At 33.8% G+C, this 18700-nt stretch overlaps 1 protein-coding gene across 3 annotated transcripts in view; it reads left to right on the top strand.

Annotated features, from left to right (window-relative positions):
- Positions 1 to 18700, top strand: part of LOC127708177 (ATP-dependent RNA helicase DDX4-like) — a 57322-nt gene that overhangs the window by 22937 nt on the left and 15685 nt on the right. For all 3 annotated transcript variants that reach the window (XM_052213033.1, XM_052213041.1, XM_052213027.1), the window contains exons 5-7: positions 1769 to 1796; positions 3352 to 3374; positions 10269 to 10337. In XM_052213033.1, coding sequence (XP_052068993.1) covers positions 1769 to 1796; positions 3352 to 3374; positions 10269 to 10337 — 120 coding nt within the window. The remainder of the gene's footprint in view (positions 1 to 1768; positions 1797 to 3351; positions 3375 to 10268; positions 10338 to 18700) is intronic.

The raw sequence follows: 18700 nt of genomic DNA, 5'->3' as shown, positions 1-18700 counted from the left end.
TTGGGGGTAATTGCCCTAAACGTTTAGGAATTTGGGGCCAAAAAACACATTTTTCTAGTTTCCAGACAATAACTTGTGTTCAAGTGTATAGATCTCTCTGAAATTGTACTGCAAGGTACCATACCACAAAGGGAAGGCTGGGATTGAGTTTGGGGGTGATGAATCATAAGGGGGTTCAAAAAATTTGGGGGGGGGGGGGGGTTTCCTTTTTTTTTTTTTCCTTTTTTTTTTCTTTTAAAATTTTCCATTTTAAGTTGGTTATTTCTGATTTATATTTAAAAGCAAATAATAATGATATGGTAGGAGATACACACCAAACAGGATGTGTAAATTATTATATAATAAGTATTGTGCAGTAGCAAGAAATTTTCAATTGAACAGTATTGCACAATAGCAAGAAATCTTCAATTGCACAGTATTACGCAATAGCAAGAAATATTTAATTGCACAGTATTGTGCAAAATAGATACTTCGTAAAAATTGCTTATTTCTTGATCAATTTCAATGGGGTTTTATTCTTGAATTCTTGGGGTTCTTTAATATGCTGAATCTAACCGTGTATTTAGTTTTTGGATTTTGGGCCTTGTTTTTAAATTGGTCCAAAGGGTCCAAAATTAAACTTTGTTTGATTTCATCAAAAATTGAATTATTGGGGTTCTTTGATATGCCAAATCTAACCGTGTATTTAGATTCTTAATTTTTGGTTCCATTTTCAAATTGGTCTACATTAAGGTCCAAAGGGTCCAAAATTAAACTTAGTTTGATTTTAACAAAAATTGAATTCTTAGGGTTCTTTGATATGCTGAATCTAAACATGTATTTTGATTTTTGGGCCCCGTTATCAACTTTGTCCACATTGAGGTCAAAAGGGTCCAAAATTAAACTTTGTTTGATTTCATCAAAAATTGAATTCTTGGGGTTCTTTGATATGCTGAATCTAACCATGTATTTAGATTTTGGATATTGGACCATAATAGGTGAATGTCCAATTTAAATTTTTTAAGTTCTTAGACCACATTCATTCTGTGTCAGAAACCTATGCTGTGTCAAATATTTAATCACAATCCAAATGCAAAGCTGTATCAAGCTTGAATGTTGTGTCCATACTTGCCCCAACTGTTCAGGGTTCGACATCTGCGGTCGTATCAAGCTGCGCCCTGCGGAGCATTTTATTATAATATTTTTTGCAAAAAAATCCCCGCTTGGATCAGTATAGTTTAATTAATGTTTTGTTTGCACTTTTATTAGAAATATTTTATTTTGACAAATGTTTTAGTATAGTTTAATTAAAAGATCAGAAGCATTGTTCAGTCAGTTAACATGGTTTAGCTTAACCTGTTTAAATAATTTCAGCCCCAAAATAATACATGTCTGTTTATGGTAACATCCATGGGGGGAATGGGTTCAGTCTGCCTTTCAATTTTATTTTGTTACAAAACACTAACTTTAAATCTGTATACAGTCTTTTCCATTCAGGAAGATGCTACATTGTTGACATATGAGTATTTCAAGCCGAGAATATTTTTTTTCTTATAATTGAGGGTGAAAATTGTTCAGGTCTGATTGGATTACTGTAAACATATGTTAGGGGCTTTATATTCTGAGAAATAAAATGAGATTAAGCATCAGGGAAAATATTGTTGATAGAAAACAGTCAATCTTATCTGTTATAGTCTTAAGAATTGGAAACAACTTGCAATCAATTATTTGATGGCATAGAAAAGACATTGTTACATAGCATAACATAAATATTTATATACTTTTCTAGGATTTGGAGGTGGAGACAAGCCACCAAGGTAATGTTATTAATCAGTTAATTAAAGTCCTATGAAACTTCAAATTTGAAAAAAAGGTTTAATATGTTTTATATACTTGAATTGTTAAGTTTTACTATAAAACAAGTGTACTTTAAGTATTGACTTATTTTCAGTCAATTTAAGGATATTTCCAGAATTTTAGGACAATTTCAAACAATTTACATGTTTTTAGTTGCAGAATATGCATAATGTTGTGTACATGTATACAGAGATGGAGTATTGTAATTTGCATTACAGCAGATTCCATTGAGTGTGTAGCCAAAGGTAATATCTTTGGTTAGCTTGCTTGTTAGCTGAACTGTGAAGTCATTGTTAGGTTACATGTAGGTAAACTACCCTACTTTAAGAATAGACTAGTTCGACAGAAAACCAATCGATCTGTCTGTTGGACTATGCTACTTCGAAAGATGGGTAGTATACCTGACCTAATAATGACTTCACGGTTCAGCTAACAAGCAAGCTAACCAAAGATATTACCTTTGGCTACACACTCAATGGAATCTGCTGTAATAAATGGTATTTAAGGGTTGGTGTATGTGAGTTAGCTCAAGAAGGGCATCTAAATAAAGTTCATTGCTATGAGAAGTAGGTTGAAATGTGATGTATATACAAAATATTAAAAATTAACAAGTAGCAATAAACCTGGACAAGGCTTCTGACTTTGATACCCCCATAACCAAATTTAACCTTTACGATAAAGAGTGATGGAACAAGCTAAAAGTAAGAATTGATCAATAAAAAGCACAAATTAATTAATATTAGCTTCAGAGAGTAAAAGCAGCTAAGTGAAAAAGTTTTTTGAGTCAAATTAGTAAAAGATAGATTCTTGAGGCTGTTCTGTTAAAACATACATGGTACCCAATGAAGACCCTTTGAAAATGGAGCTACCATCTATAGAGGGAATTTCAGACATTAGTTTACATTTTCACTACACTGCAAAAAGTATACGACATCCATTCATTATGTGCTTCCCTGGGTCCCTTCATTACTCCGCATGTTTTATGGAGCATCCCTTTTTATACACCTGCTTTAAAAAATTGAGGGTATACTGTTTTACCTCTGTCTGTACGTCCATTCATTCGTCAGTCCGTCCATCCGTCCCATGCAAATTTTTCGTCACATCTTTCTTGGGAACTACAATACAAGGATTTCTGAAATTTGATTTCAGGGTTTGTATAAGTCAGCTATACAGTGTGATACTTTTTAGATTGATCGCTCAACAACTTCCTGTTTACCAAACACTTACATCATTTTACACAACACATCCAAGTTGAAAATTTTTCGTCACATTTTTCTCAGGAACTACATTACAAGGATTTCAAAATTTGGTTTCAGTGTTTATATAAGTCAGCTTTACCGTGTGATGCATTTCCAGATTCATCACTCAACAACTTCCTGTTTTCCGTCAAATATTTGGGCTGGGGGTATCATCGGTGAGCAGTAGCTCGCAGTTTCACTTGTTTGTTTTGTGTGGTTTTGAACAGAAAATGTATCAAAAATGGACATGATTGCAAAATACTTTCTCTGTTTGTAGGGGTGGTGGTTTTGGAGGATCAGGTAAGGATGCATTCTATTCTCATCATTGCATGTTTGACTTTCAGTACTATTTATACGACCGCAAAAAAATTTTGAGGGCGTATATTGGTATGACGTTGTCGTCCTCGTCCGAAGACACATTGGTTTTCGCACTCTTAACTTAGTTTAAGTGAATGGATCTCTATGAAATTTGACCATAAGGTTCAATACCACAAAAGGAAGGTGGGGATTGATTTTGGGGGTTATGGTACCAACAGTTAAGGAATTAGGGGCCAAAAATAAGCATTTTTGTAACTTCCAGACATAACTTGTGTGTTAGTGTACGGATCTCTCTGACATTGTACCACAAGGTTCCATATCACAAAAGGGAATGCTGGGATTGATTTTGGAGGTAATTGCCTTCAAATTTTAGGAATTAGGGGCCAAAAAGGGGCAAAAAACAAGCATTTTTCTAGTTACATGACAATAACTTGTGTGTAAGTGTATAGATCTCTCTGACATTGTACCACAAGGTTCCATATCACAAAGGGAATGCTTGGATTGATTTTGGGGGTAAATGCCTCCAAATTTTAGGAATTGGGGGCCAAAAAGGGGCAAAGAACAAGCATTTTTTCTAGTTTCATGACAATAACTTGTGTGTAAGTGTATGGATCTTTATGAAATTGTACTACAAGGTTCCATATCACAAAGGGAAAGCTGGAATTGAGTTTGGGGGTAATTGCCCAAAACGTTTAGGAATTTGGGGCCAAAAAACAAGCATTTTTCTAGTTTCATGACAATAAATTGTAAGTGTATGGATCTCTCTGAAATTGTACTGCAAGTCACCATACCACAAAGGGAAGCCTGGGATTGAGTTTGGGGGTGATGAATCATAAGGGGGTTCAAAAAATTTGGGTTGGGGATTTTTTTATTCTTTTTTTTTCTTTAAAATTTTCCATTTTAAATTGGTTATTTCTGATTTATATATAAAAGAAAATAATAATGATATGGTTTGAATAGGTAAATTAAAATTTTTTAAGTTCATAGACCACATTCATTCTGTGTCAGAAACCTATACTGTGTCAAATATTTAATTACAATCCAAATTCAGTGCTGTATCAAGCTTGAATGTTGTGTCCATACATGCCCCAACTGTTCAGGGTTCCACCTCTGCGGTCGTATCAAGCTGCGCCCCAGCGGAGCATTTGATTACCTTTTAAAATGCTTTTTGTACTCCATTACATGTTAATGTTTGGATGGATTGTCAGAGACATGTTTAATAATTGCTAAAAGTTGTAATACCCTGGTAAATTTTTTTATACTTTTGGCTCTGTAACTTTATTATGCTGTAGGAAGTAATTTTTTTTTTTTTGTATTTTCTCAAACTTGTACCTTGACACTGCTAGTAAGTCTGTAACTTAAGGCAGAAGAAAGATGGCATTTATTTTAAAATAATTTAATTTTGGATGTAACGGGTCCTCTGATTGGCTGACGTTGTTTTGTTTATCAGCTCATAGACATAATTTTGTCATGTGACCGTGATGTCATCAACGTTTTTTCATGGTTTACTCCGGCTTAAAATGAAATTTAGAATTAAATTATAAGAAATGACTAATATTTTTTCTGTCTATTCAAAATGACATAAAAAAATGTGGTGAAATTATTCAGTGTCAGTGTGCACCACATTTTTGATGTTATTTCTTCATAGACAGAAAAAAAATTTAATCATTCCTTAAATATTTACAATTTAAAGCCATTTTTGTCTCGCCTTGATGGAGTCAAAAAGCGAGACATAGGTATGCTGTTTCCGGCGGCGGCGTCAACAATGTATTAGTTTTTGATTAGGTCTAGTTCATGGTGAACCACTAGTGGTAGGTCAATGATATTTGGTATGCAGTTGTATAAGCATTGCACATCTCATTACTATAGAGATTATTTGGCCCCGCCCCCTCAGTCAAGGTCTATTGACTTTGAAACTTTTCATAGTTTACATGTATTAGTTTGTGATTAGGTCAGTTTATGGGGAACCACTAGTGGTAGGTCAATGATATTTGGTATGCAGTTGTATAAGCATTGGCATATCTCATTTCCATGGAGATTATTTGGCTCCGCCCCCTTAGTCATGGTCTATAGACTTTGAAAATTTTTCTGAGTTAACATGTATTAGTTTGTGGTAAGGTCAGTTCAAGGGGAACCATTAGTGGAAGGCCAATGTTAATTGGTGTTCAGTTGTATAAGCATTAGCACATCTCATTTCCATGGAGAATATTTGGCCCCGCCCCCTCAGTCATGGTCTAGCCACTTTGAAACTTTTGCTTACTTTACATGTATTAGTTTGTGATTAGATCAGTTTAAGATGAACTGCTAATGTTAAGTCAATGATATTTGGTATGCAAATTTATTGGCATTTGCAAGTATCGTTTCCATGGAGATTATATATCCCCACCCCTGATCATGGTTCATTGACTTTGAAACTTTTACATAGTTTACAAGTTTAGGTTTGTTTAAAGGGAACGACTTATAATAAGTCAATCGTATTTGGTATGCAGTTGTATTAGCATTGGCACATCTCATTCCATGGAGATTGTTTAGCCATGTACCTTCAGTCATGGTTCATCTTTATATTTGCATAACTTACATGTTAAAGTATTGCTATTTTAATTTCAACATTTGCATTATCAAAATTACAAAAAGGCGAGACATTATGTTAAGTTGAAATAAGTTATATTTTAAGATCTAAGAAACTTGAAAAGCTATATATATATATATTTACTGTTAATTCAGAAATTGTGGCCGATTGTTGAACACTGGACAGTAATGCAATGTTAATTATTACGATTTCAGGTAATAGTTTATACAAATAATGTTGTTATACCCCAAGCAATTTATTGTGTCAAGTATAATGTTTTTGACCTGTCCGTCAGTCCTGTTCTTGTCATCGCAACTCTCCTGAAACCACACTGACACAACAGAATTTCATGAAACTTTATAGATAATAAGGTCATACTATGTAGATGTGCATATCGACAGGAAATTATGATTCAATTTTTTTTCTAGTAGTTACCGTATATACTCGCCTAATAGTCGATCCTACTATAAGTCGGGGTCCCTTTTCAGCTCCAAATTCTAAGGATTTAGTCTTGACCCTCGTATAAGTCGGACAAAATTTGGGCATTTTTTTTTTCAGCTGACAGTAACTGAACGCCGGTAAAACCAATGCAAATCCAGGAATAATATTCATTTCTGCATTAATGTTTGTTTGGTTTGAATTTAGTTGATGCTCATCATGATAATTTATATTGCTGTTAATAATAAAGATGTATTCATTTCTCTTGTTTTGTTCACTGTTCAAATGTCAGATTAGCCATGTGTTGTTTACGTAATGCATCAATGATTTTGTAGGGTATGACTAACAACCTATTGTTTGAGAAAAGCGAATATAAACCAATATGAACCTGAAAAATTTAAAGTCAATCAACACTTGATGAAAATATTTTTCACAGCATACATAACTCAGTGTTAAATGAGCATGAACACTTCATAATTCTTATTATATTGTGATGATTAAAGGATTAAAAAAATTAAGTGAAGCTAATCAATATATTAAAATAACTAACTCCAACTCATTAGTGTCATCTGTTTACCTATCACTGATAGTTTTCACACCTTTAGTGAATACAACTCTTTGTCTCTTAATTGGGGTTATCAATGGATTATATTGGCTTGTCAATCAATTTTGTAATTTTTGTTTACCTGAGACACTATAATGAATAATATTTTGATTTTGGGAATGAATCTTAAAATTATTTTTTGATTATTATATGATTTATAAGCATTGAATTGATATCATGATATCACAATAATGACACAATAACTCCGCTGAAAACATCCTTTCACATATTTGGTACATTGTTATCTCCTTTTCATTTTTGGTTCTTGGCTCTTCTTTTGGGTTTATAGGAAAACCATGTGACCATGAAAATCAATACACAAACCGGAAACAGTAGAATTTCAACACGAATTTGCAGAAAATGTTTACCAAAGAACAAATAAAACACAAAGACAGTATTGAAGTCATTTATTTTCAACAAAAACTTTTTATTTATTGATTTATGTAGGTTTGGCAATCAAAAACGTAGTTTTGACCAGGAAATTCACTCCTGACCACTTTTCTCAAGCTTGGATTTTTCCTCTGGTCGCTAGATCTCGTCTATTAGTCGGCCCCCCTCTCTGGATTATGAATTTTACTCCCAATTTTCCGACTAATAAGCGAGTAGGAACGGTATGCCCTTTGCACTTATTGGCCTCAATATACTACTGCAACAGTTTGTCATCGCAACTGCTCTGAAACTACACAACAGGACTTCATGAAGCTTTGTAGATAATAAGGACATACTATGTAGATGTGCATATCAACAGGAAATTATGATTAAATTTTTTTTTTATATGAGTTATGCCCCTTTGAACTTATTGGTCTCAATAAACTACAGTCAGTCCTGTTCTTGTCATCGCAACTCCTCTGAAACCACACCACAGAATTTCATGGAAATTTGTAGATACATGTAATAAGGACATAATATGTAAATGTACATATCGACAAGTAATTTTTATACGACCGCAAAAATTAAAAAATTTTTGGTCGTATATTGGTATGACGTTGGCGTCGTCGTCCGAAGACACATTGGTTTTCGCACTCTAACTTTAGTTTAAGTGAATGGATCTCCATGAAATTTTACCATAAGGTTCAATACCACGAAAGGAAGGTTGGGATTGATTTTGGGGGTTATGGTACCAACAGTTAAGGAATTAGGGGCCAAAAATAAGCATTTTTGTAACTTCCAGACAATAACTTGTGTGTAAGTGTATGGATCTCTCTGACATTGTACCACAAGGTTCCTTATCACAAAGGGAAGGCTGTAATTGATTTTGGGGGTAATTGCCTCAAAATTTTAGGAATTAGGGGCCAAAAAAGGGGCAAAAAACAAGCATTTTTCTAGTTTCATGACAATAACTTGTGTGTAAGTGTTTGGATATTTCTGAAATTATACTACAAGGTTCCATATCACAAAGGGAGGCTGGAATTGAGTTTGGGGGTAATTGCCCGAAACGTTTAGGAATTGGGGGCCAAAAATAAGCATTTTTCTAGTTTCCAGACAATAACTTGTGTTCAAGTGTATGGATCTCTCTGAAATTGTACTGCAAGGTACCATACCACAAAGGGAAGGCTGGGATTGAGTTTGGGGGTGATGAATCATAAGGGGGTTCAAAAAATTTGGGGGGGGGATTTTTTTTTTTTATTTTTTTTTCTGTTTTCCTTTTTTTTTTTCTTTTAAAATTTTCCATTTTAAGTTGGTTACTTCTGATTAATATTTAAAAGCAAATAATAATGATATGGTAGGAGATACACACCAAACAGGATGTGTAAATTATTATATAATAAGTATTGTGCAATAGCAAGAAATTTTCAATTGCACAGTATTGCACAATAGCAAGAAATCTTCAATTGCACAGTATTGCGCAATAACAAGAAATCTTCAATTGCACAGTATTGCGCAATAGCAAGAAATATCCAATAGCACAATATTGCGCAATAGCAAGAAATTGTCAATTGTACAGTATTGCGCAATAGCAAGAAATATTCAATTGCACAGTATTGTGCAAAAGAAGATACTTCGTATAAATTGCTTATTTCTTGATCAATTTCAATGGGGTTTTATTCTTGAATTCTTGGGGTTCTTTAATATGCTGAATCTAATCGTGTATTAAGTTTTTGGATTTTGGGCCCCGTTTTTAAATTGGTCCACATTGAGGTCCAAAGGGTCAAAAATTTAATTATTGGGGTTCTTTGATATGCCGAATCTAACCGTGTATTTAGATTCTTAATTTTTGGTTCCGTTTTCAAATTGGTCTACATTAAGGTCCAAAGGGTCCAAAATTAAACTTAGTTTGATTTTAACAAAAATTTAATTTTTAGGGTTCTTTGATATGCTGAATCTAAACATGTATTTAGATTTTTGATTATGGGCCCAGTTTTCAAGTTGGTCCAAATCGGGGTCCAAAATTAAACTTTGTTTGATTTCAACAAAAATTGAATATATGGGGTTCTTTGATACGCTGAATCTAACCATGCATTTAGATTTTTGATTTTTGGTCCCCGTTATCAACTTTGTCCACATTGAGGTCATAAGGGTCCAAAATTAAACTTTGTTTGATTTCATCAAAAATTGAATTCTTGGGGTTCTTTGATATGCTAAATCTAACCATGTATTTAGATTTTGGATATTGGACCATAATAGGTGAATGTCCAATTTAAAATTTTTAAGTTCTTAGACCACATTCATTCTGTGTCAGAAACCTATGCTGTGTCAAATATTTAATCACAATCCAAATTCAGTGCTGTATCAAGCTTGAATATTGTGTCCATACTTGCCCCAACTGTTCAGGGTTCGACCTCTGCGGTCGTATCAAGCTGCGCCCTTGGGAGCATTTTATTATCAATTGTCTTTTGTAGGAGTTATGAGTCTGACACTTAGGCATCTCGTGAGATTTTTTTTGCTCAGTGTCAATATGGGGGCGCGGGGTATGTGAGCGTGCTCACAAAGGTTCTTTAATTATATTGGTGAAAACTTATCCAGTGGCAATTTTTGCAATAAGAAAAACATCAGAACAATTTCTGAATGTACAGTAACATACCTCAGATAGCACTACTTTAATCCTTCCTTGAAGTATGTCTCAAACGTAATGTCAATAACAGTATTTGAATTGTCATTGAGGACATATATCTGTCTGTCAAACAGCTGTGAATGGTTTCTTTCATTTGTCTACTCATAAAATTGGCAATGATTTTTCTCAGTTATTCACCAAAATCACCAAAATTAAATAACCCTATCATAAAAGATTCTATTACACAATTTAGAATTATGATTTGTTTTTCAGGTGGTGGAAATTGCTTCAAATGTAATGAAAGTGGGCATATGGCAAGAGAATGTCCTAATGCTGAACAAGGTAAATTTGCCCAGCCTTCCATAGTAGGGAATGTGCATTATGTATTCTAGTGCCTTTGTTGATTAGGCTGTCCTGTATCATGTTGAAGGTTTTGGTTATAGTATTTACCATGAAGTTGTGGTCACATCAACTTAAAACTTGCTACTCCTGTTCATTGTGAGGCAAACTTTTAAAATGTAATGCAAATAACGATTTTGACTGTTGATTACACAGTCACAGTTCAATGAATATGGACACTTGTTAGTGGGGTTGGGGCATGGTGTGCTATGGCCACAGTCTTGTTTCTTACTGTATACTTGTGCAAATGTCTATTACCATTTGGCGAATTTAGGCAATTCTGCTAGGAAGTTTTACAGCAATCTTCCACTAATCTTAAATTCAAACAGTGTTCTCCCAAGGATTTTTAGATAGCACCAGGGTAATCAATGCAACAAATTAGATACATATGTGTCGAACATAATTTGCATCGCGTCGCAACTCTTTTCCTCTATCCTCAGTATGGTTAGTTCCCATAGAGGTTTTATACGCCCTTTTACGGGACGTATTATGGTATACCGTTGACCCTCTGTCCATCCGTCGTCCGTCAACATGTCGGACATTAACTCAAAAAAGCTTTAACCAATATGCATGAAACTTTGGTGAATTGTTTATATCTATTGACGTGTGCTCCCTTTCGTTTTTTATAAATTTCAGATTTACCGTTTCCGAGTTATGGGGTTTTATTCATTAAAAAAGGGGGATTTTCCAGTTTTCTGACAATAACTCGAGAATGCTTTCACCAACTTGCAAGAAATTTTAGTGAATTGTTTATATCTATTGACATGAGCTCCCTTTTGGATTTTTATAAATTTTAGATTTAAAGTTTCCGAGTTACAGGGTTTTACTCATATAAAAAGGGGGATTTTCCAGTTTTTTGGACAATATCTAAAAAATGCTTTCAGCAGTTCTCATGAAACTTTGGTAAATTATTTATAGCTATTGATGTAATCTCCCTATTGATTTTCATAAATTTCAAATATGACATTGAGAAGAAATTGAACTTTATTTGTTTATAGTCTGACAACAGATTTACTAAGTATTGCGCAACAGCACAGTGTATTGCACAACAGCGAGAAATCTTGAATTGAATATAAATTCTATTCATATAACCAATTTCAAGTTCTTTGACTACATTTATTCAGAAACCTATAATATGTCAAATATTTAATTACAATCCAAATTCAGACCTGTATCAAGCTTGAATATTGTGTCCATTTTTGCCCCAACTGTTCAGGGTTGGACCTCTGTGGGCATATCCAGCTGCGCTCAGCGCAGCTTTTTTTTTTTTTTTTTTTTATTCATTTGAGTTTTTCTTTTCTTTTGTACTGTGTGGTAGGGTCACCAAGTAACTAACTAATACGAAGGGATGAACTCTTCAATGTGTGTGTAACTAGCACTTGAGCCTTCCTTAACTTTGTTATTTACTAGACCTTAATGCAGTGTAAGAAATAATAATCTCCTTTCATTCAAAGGCATGATATGCATATGATAACATAAAGAATACATGTATATGTAATGTTTAAACTATAATGTCTATATAATACTGGTTTGTTTTCATGAGAGTATTGGAGATATTACCTCTCATTTACTATGTATAATTTCTGTATGTATATAGAATTTAAATTTTTATTAAATTACATTCCATTTCAATAGTTAGCAATTTATTTTTAACTTATAAGTACTATGTGTAAACATATTTTTAGCATGAGAATTTCAAAATAGCCAAACATAGGGGGAATAAGTCAATATCTTTATGAATTTATTGTGAAAATGTGTTTTTGCTGTTTAAAAAACACTCATCATGCCTTTGGTGAAATGACAGAACCTTTTCAAAAGTAGTCACTTTAGTGTCCAAATTAATTGTGACTGATGTATAAAACTCATTTAATCAGCTGCCTAACTGGAAGAAAACCATCAGTCAAAAACGAAAGTTTGTTGTAAAAGAGAAGGAAGACTCATTAAAAGAGACAGGATATATGATGCTAGCTTGGACAAATTGCTTCATACATAATAAAAATGCATAATTGACAATTATTATTTAATGGACCAACAGTTAATCTTTTATCAAGTATAAACAATTATACAGCATGTGTACAACTACCGTTAAAAGGCTTGTATAGTCTGCGGTTTTATTCTCCAAAATTGACCCTGACAGCAGGGGTGCGGACTATAGAGTACAATAAGCAAGAAATAAGAGAGAAAATTTCAATTTCGCGATGTGATTTGTTTACGTTCCGCCATGTTTGTTATTGACATTGTAAAGGGCTCTCTTATCATTTTTCAAACCAATAATTTTACCCAATCCATATTAATAAGTTATTTTTATTCAATATCAAATTAATACTGAAAAATTTAAAAATTGAATGCTTCATTACAAAATTCTTGTTTCTTTTCAATGCATTGCTAAATATAAACTGGTATCTGCTTGAATGAAATCGTACAAAAAAAGTAAAAAAAGACAACCGTAAACCAGCTTACGATGTGTAAACTACAAAACATAATCGGTTATTATTCGTTCCATTTTGGTGTTTCCTTTTGACAAATATGTTTTGTATTGGTTAAGACCCTTCAAAAATTAATGTGATAGATATATTAAACAATGTTTTACATAAGGAGGGATCTGTTTTAAGTCGTATTATAGTGATATCTATTATGTGGAGATTTGACTCTCACCAGGTTTTTTAATCTTTTACACGTGCTTTTCAAACTTCCGGTTTAAACATACACAAGTTTCTAAATTGTTTTTTGTGTGATTTAAACTTATTTTAACCAGCGTGAAGTGTTTTAGAACCATTTTACAAGCAGCCTCAGCTTCTGTTTGGTGATGGAAAATAGGTTTTTCCAAGAAAATACCGCAAACAACCACACACGATTTAAAATTACCGGAGTTTCATTAGACCTTTTCTAACAGTTACAAAAAGTTTTTTTACCTGAAATTTCGTGGGGAGAAGGGGGTGCAACTATACAAGCCCGATTACGGTATCTGCATTGCAAGTGTCCAAATTCAAATTTCCGATTACATCACTGGTCTACGCTCAGGGGTTTTTCTGGGTATTTTGGGAAAAAGGACCCTGGCCAGTTTTGGGAATTTTTTCACGCGCTTTTCAATGAAATTGGGAAAACAGCAAATATACCAGATTTGAGTTTTAGTGTGTTAAGTTCATTAAAAGTTATCTTTTATTGTGAAAATAAAGTAAGAAACTTCCAGAATTTTACTGGCCCTTCAAAATTCAGTAGAAATTACCTTTTGGGATTGTAGTTATATGTTTACACTATAAAAACATCTACATGTAATATCAACATTTATTAATGATTAGGAAAATTACTGTCACATTTTATTGGATTTTGACATGAAAATTTGTGAACTAAAAGTAATTTTGAGTTTCTGTATAAAATATTTCCTGCTTTTTATACGACCGCAAAAATTAAAAATTTTTTGGTCGTATATTGGTATGACGTTGTCGTCGTCCGAAGACACATTGGTTTTCGCACTCTAGCTTTAGTTTAAGTGAATGGATCTCCATGAAATTTTACCATAAGGTTCAATATCACGAAAGGAAGGTTGGGATTGATTTTGGGGGTTATGGTACCAACAGTTAAGGAAAAAGGGGCCAAAAATAAGCATTTTTGTAACTTTCAGACAATAACTTGTGTGTAAGTGTATGGATCTCTCTGACATTGTACCACAAGATTCCATATCACAAAGGGAAGGCTGTAATTGATTTTGGGGGTAATTGCCTCGAAATTTTAGGAATTAGGGGCCAAAAAAGGGGCAAAAAACAAGCATTTTTCTAGTTTCATGACAATAACTTGTGTGTAAGTGTTTGGATATTTCTGAAATTGTACTACAAGGTTTCATATCACAAAGGGAAAGCTGGAATTGAGTTTGGGGGTAATTGCCTGAAACGTTTAGGAATTGGGGGCCAAAAAGGGGCCAAAAATAAGCATTTTTCTAGTTTCAAGACAATAACTTGTGTTCAAGTGTATGGATCTCTCTGAAATTGTACTGCAAGGTACCGTACCACAAAGGGAAGGCTGGGATTGAGTTTGGGGGTGATGAATCATAAGGGGGTTCAAAAAATTTGGGGGGGGGATTTTTTTTTTTTTCTTTTTTTTTCTTTTTTTCCTTTTTTTTTTCTTTTAAAATTTTCCATTTTAAGTTGGTTATTTCTGATTTATATTTAAAAGCAAATAATAATGATATGGTAGGAGATACACACCAAACAGGATGTGTAAATTTTTATGTAATAAGTATTGTGCAATAGCAAGAAATTTTCAATTGCACAGTATTGCACAAGAGCAAGAAATCTTCAATTGCACAGTATTGCGCAATAGCAAGAAATATCCAATAGCACAATATTGCGCAATAGCAAGAAATTGTCAATTGTACAGTATTGCGCAATAACAAGAAATATTCAATTGCACAGTATTGTGCAAAAGAAGATACTTCTTATAAATTGCTTTTTTCTTGATCAATTTCAATGGGGTTTTATTCTTGAATTCTTGGGGTTCTTTAATATGCTGAATCTAACCGTGTATTTAGTTTTTGGAATTTGGGCCCCGTTTTTAAATTGGTCCACATTGAGGTCCAAAGGGTCCAAAATTTAACTTTGTTTGATTTCATCAAAAATTGAATTATTGGGGTTCTATGATATGCCGAATCTAACCGTGTATTTAGATTCTTAATTTTTGGTTCCGTTTTCAAATTGGTCTACATTAAGGTCCAAAGGGTCCAAAATTAAACTTAGTTTGATTTTAACAAAAATTGAATTTTTAGTGTTCTTTGTTATGCTGAATCTAAACATGTATTTAGATTTTTGATTATGGGCCCAGTTTTCAAGTTGGTCCAAATCGGGGTCCAAAATTAAACTTTGTTTGATTTCAACAAAAATTGAATATATGGGGTTCTTTGATATGCTGAATCTAACCATGTATTTAGATTTTTGGGCCCCATTATCAACTTTGTCCACATTGAGGTCAAAAGGGTCCAAAATTAAACTTTGTTTGATTTCATCAAAAATTGAATTCTTGGGGTTCTTTGATATGCTGAATCTAACCATGTATTTAGATTTTGGATATTGGACCATAATAGGTGAATGTCCAATTTAAAATTTTTAAGTTCTTAGACCACATTCATTCTGTGTCAGAAACCTATGCTGTGTCAAATATTTAATCACAATCCAAATTCAGAGCTGTATCAAGCTTGAATGTTGTGTCCATACTTGCCCCAACTGTTCAGGGTTCTGCGGTCGTATCAAGCTGCGCCCTGCGGAGCATTTTATTATACTTGCGGTCGTATATTGGTATGGCGTTGTCGTCGTCCGAAGACACATTGGTCTTCGCACTCTAACTTTAGTTTAAGTGAATGGATCTCTATGAAATTTTACCATAAGGTTCAATACCACAAAAGGAAGGTTTGGATTGATTTTGGGGGTTATGGTACCAACAGATAAGGAATAAGGGGCCAAAAATGAGCATTTTTGTAACTTCCAGACATAACTTGTGTGTTAGTGTATGGATCTCTCTGACATTGTACCACAAGTTTCCATATCACAAAGGGAATGCTGGGATTGATTTTGGGAGTAATTGCCTCTAATTTTAGGAATTGGGGGCCAAAAAAGGGGCAAAAAACAAGCATTTTTCTAGTTTCATGACAATAACTTGTTTGTAAGTGTATGGATCTTTCTGAAATTGTACTACAAGGTTTCATACCACAAAGGGAAAGCTGGAATTGAGTTTGGGGGTAATAGCCCAAAACGTTGAGGAATAAGGGGCCAAAAATAAGCATTTTTCTAGTTTCCAGACAATAACTTGTGTTCAAGTGTATGGATCTCTCTGAAATTGTACTGCAAGGTACCATACCACTAGAGGCAGGCTGTTATTGATTTTTGGGGGTAATTGCCTCAAAATTTTAGGAATAAGGGGCAAAAAACAAGTATTTTTCTAGTTTCAGGACAATAACTTGTGTGTAAGTGTATGGATCTTTATGAAATTGTACTACCAGGTTCCATATCACAAAGGGAAAGCTGGTATTGAGTTTGGGGGTAATTGCCCTAAACGTTCAGGAATTTGGGGTCAAAAAAGGGGCCAAAAAACAAGCATTTTTTTAGTTTCCAGACAATAACTTGTGTTCAAGTGTATGGATCTCTCTGAAATTGTACTGCAAGGTACCATACCACCAAGGGAAGGCTGTTAATGAGTTTTGGGGTGATGAATCATAAGGGGGTACAAAAAATTTGGGGGGGGGGGATTTTTTTTTCTTTAAAATTTTCCATTTTAAATTGTGATATGGTTTGAAAAGGTAAATTAAAATTTTCTTAGACCACATTCATTCTGAGTCAGAAACCTATGCTGTGTCAAATATTTAATCACAATCCAAATTCAGAGCTGTATCAAGCTTGAATGTTGTGTCAACACTTGCCCCAACTGTTCAGGGTTAGACCTCTGCGGTCGTATCAAGCTGCGCCCCAGCGGAGCATTTTATTCTTTTTTTTTTCCATATATCTTTTGGTTTTCAATTCTAGTGTTTATATTTGATCGGCAAACCCAGGAATTACCCTTATCCGCCCCCGGAATCTGACCTGGTATTGTAGTTGTCTTCATTTCCAGTTTATGGCATCCATTGTTTTTCAATGTTGTTTTTGTCAGTCAGATACGATTTTACTTGGATTTACACATTACTTGTTTGAGATTTTCGGCATAAAGCTAGCGGTTGAACAAAATGAACATCACTGTCATGAATATTAAAGATGAAAATTAATTTTGAGATCGTTTGGGAATTTTGCTCCCAAAATTGGGAAAAATGTAGGGTATTTGCCATTGGGAATGGGTCCGAATACCAGACCCTGTGGAATGCTAGAAAAATCCATGACGCTTGGGTGGTGAGTGAAGTCATAAAATTGTCAGAAGTCATAAACTATTTCATATTAATTAAAACACGAAAGAAACAAGTTGTAAGTGCAAATTGATTGATAAAATCCAATCAGCAACAGGTAACCCTCATCAGGTAAATCAATCTCTTGTTGTAACTACCAACGTGCTGACTAAATTTCACCTGTAAAATTTTATACCTCTCAGTTCATAATTCAGGTTCAGGTCATAATTTTACCGAATTAACGGGTTTTTTTTACCGAAAATTATAGCACCACAGAACAGAAATCATAGGACCGCGGGTCCGTGGTGCATTAAGGGCCTTGGGAGAACACTGTTCAAAGATTACCCAATTTTAAGGTTTCACTGTTTTTCTTTTGAATTAGATTCAAATCTCAACACTTTCATTCATTCTTCCAATTCCTGCATTATTTTATTGTGAAAGAAATGAAATTTTCCACAGAATCATTTGCAATTTACATGTCAATTTAAACTTTTTGCCAGTTCTTTTATCCAATTGAATAAATATAAAAGCTATTGTTCTCTGTGTAGTTTATTCATTGGGACCTTTAAATTTCTTCTTGGAGAAATAAATCTCTCATTGATGAATTTACCCGAAGAAAAAAAAATCTAAGTAGATGAAAATATGTGTGTCAACTCACAAAACTGCATGTAATGTATTTATTCAATATCAATTCTATATTTTCAATCTGTTCAATAAAAACACTGTTTCAAATATTAAAAGTTGATTTCTGACAAATTTTTATACGACCGCAAAAATTAAAATTTTTTTGGTCGTATATTGGTATGACGTCGACGTCCGAAGACACATTGGTTTTCGCACTCTAACTTTAGTTTAAGTAAATGGATCTCCATGAAATTTTACCATAAGGTTCAATACCACAAAAGGAAGGTTGGGATTGATTTTGGGGGTTATGGTACCAACAGTTAAGGAATTAGGGGCCAAAAATAAGCATTTTTGTAACTTCCAGACATAACTTGTGTTTGTGTATGGATCTCTCTGAAATTGTACCACAAGGTTCCATATCACAAAGGGAATGCTGGGATTGATTTTAGGGGTAATTGCTGCAAAATTTTAGGAATTAGGGGCAAAAAAAGGGGCAAAAAACAAGCATTTTTCTAGTTTCCAGACAATAACTTGTGTGTAAGTGTATGGATCTTTATGAAATTGTACTACAAGGTTCCATATCACAAAAGGAAAGCTGGGTTTGAGTTTGGGGGTAATTGCCCTAAACGTTTAGGAATTTGGGGCCAAAAAGGGGCCTTAAAACAAGCATTTTTCAAGTTTCCAGACAATAACTTGTGTTCAAGTGTATGGATCTCTCTGAAATTGTACTGCAAGGTACCATATCACAAAGGGAAGGCTGGGATTGAGTTTGGGGGTGATGAATCATAAGGGGGTTCAAAAAATTTAGTGGAGGGATTTTTTTTTT

This window comes from Mytilus californianus, unplaced genomic scaffold (assembly GCF_021869535.1).
Source record: "Mytilus californianus isolate M0D057914Y unplaced genomic scaffold, xbMytCali1.0.p SCAF_1, whole genome shotgun sequence".
NCBI classification, from domain to species: domain Eukaryota; kingdom Metazoa; phylum Mollusca; class Bivalvia; order Mytilida; family Mytilidae; genus Mytilus; species Mytilus californianus.
The sequence above is the reverse complement of the archived record's forward strand: the minus strand, read 5'-3'. Positions and strand labels throughout refer to the sequence as shown.